This window comes from Austrofundulus limnaeus, unplaced genomic scaffold, assembly GCF_001266775.1.
Source record: "Austrofundulus limnaeus strain Quisiro unplaced genomic scaffold, Austrofundulus_limnaeus-1.0 Scaffold160, whole genome shotgun sequence".
Classification (NCBI taxonomy): Eukaryota; Metazoa; Chordata; class Actinopteri; order Cyprinodontiformes; family Rivulidae; genus Austrofundulus; species Austrofundulus limnaeus.
The window spans coordinates 1,056,791-1,058,515 of NW_013952562.1; the positions used below are offsets into that span (position 1 = coordinate 1,056,791).

The 1,725-nt window shown below is 38.9% G+C and overlaps 1 protein-coding gene across 1 annotated transcript in view; it reads right to left on the reverse strand.

The window, feature by feature from the left end:
* LOC106523597 (glycogenin-1) overlaps nucleotides 1-1,725 on the reverse strand; it is a gene marked incomplete at its 5' end in the record, with an annotated part of 16,059 nt that overhangs the window by 7,340 nt on the left and 6,994 nt on the right. Inside the window, 1 exon segment of the mRNA XM_014017083.1 lies at nucleotides 803-1,040. Within this exon segment, the coding sequence (XP_013872537.1) occupies nucleotides 803-1,040 (238 nt within the window).

Sequence of the window (1,725 nt, forward strand, 5' to 3'; positions counted from 1 at the left end):
TAATAATAATAATAATAACAATAATAACAATAACAATAATAATAATAATAATAATAATCTTGTTAAGGGCCTTGCTCAGGGGCAAACCTCCCACCCAAACTTTGTGTGCTGGTCCAGGAATTCGAACCTATGACCTCCAAAGCAAAGGGTCGCCCTCTCTAACCTCTGCTCCATCACTTTCCTCGCATTACAGATTTATAAAAAAGCCAAGTGTGCTATGATCTGCACTTTGGAGCCTCTACAGAAACAGTCATTCCCAAAGACAGCAGGACAAAAGCAACACAGGAGAAATAAGATGTGATGAATGATGAATATTCACTGACATGGTATGGCACTGTACTCAGCATTTTGACTCTTTTTTTTTTGCTCAGGTATTCTTGTTTAAAAAAACTGTTTTATATTCGAGTAGAAAGCAAAACATTTGTTATATTTTACGTTAAAGAATCTACGCTCAGGATGCATTGATGATGAAACAGGATCCCATTTCTACGCATTGAAAGTCTAAAGATTCCCGCCTGTAACACACATTCCTCAACACCAGTCAGTTTTATTATCCTGACAACCTCCAGTAAAATCACATTCAGTAAGTGGCACTTTCACTTAAAAGTGAATTACACAACTTGATTGAATCGAAGGCTTGCAACAAGCTAAAGGAAAATCTACACCCAGCAATTACTGTGGCATGTTGCACAATCATCACATTCTCACAGTGTTGAAATTTCCTGTGACAGGTTTACAACCATATTTATCAATCTAAACACACCCATCACACACACACACACACACCGCTCTGGTCACCTACATGACTGCTTGGGTCCACGAAGCCGCTGTTGAAGGGGGCGTCTCCGTAGGATTTCTGCAACAGGGGCAGCACAGCTCTGGCGTACAGCTGCCACCACCTGAGCAGGAAGTCAGGGTGCATCTGGCACTGGTCGGGCGGCACAGAGTGACCTTTGACCTCACCTCTCTGGGYATCGTAGGAGTAGTTCCATGGCTTTACTTTGCCCAGGAAGTGAACAACTTTTGCGTTATGGCCGTACCTGTACAAAAGAGAACATCCTTTATTATTAGCGTAGTCATTGTTACACATCATTACACTGTAATCACCAGAGGGCTTTCTATTGTGAAACTCAGTTCAACAAGTTTGCTCATAGTGAGACAGTCAAACTTAATAATTACATATTGTGTTGTCTTTAAGCAGTTTATACCTGTGGTTCCCAAACTTTCAGCTGTTGTTCTTTAAATCAGAACTCAGAGGCTTGTGACCCCTACTATTGTTGGAAGAATTTATAAAAACATTGATAAATCTTAAAAGAGCTTTAATAACCATCATGCCATGTTTTATTACATAACAGTTAAAGCCAAATTATCCATAGGCAGTCACTTTTTAAGCTAATTTATTTTCTATAGATCTTAAATCACATGTTTTCATGACAAATGTATGTACCTATCCCAACTTTGACCTCTGAGGGCTGTGTGAATGTAGAATATCCTGTCAACTAATCAAGCATCTACGCAAGTAAAGTTTTATAACATGCAGCACAGTAAAAGGCTGCCTTTTAAAAAACTATATATTCTTTCTAAAACACTGATCTGGTGTCTTTGATTAGACCTAACCAAACTAGAAGCAAGTCACTTAACTGTCTTGCTGGAACACAGCGGGTAATATAAGTATTGAACACGTCACCATTTTTCTCAGTAAATATATTACTAGAAGTGCTAATG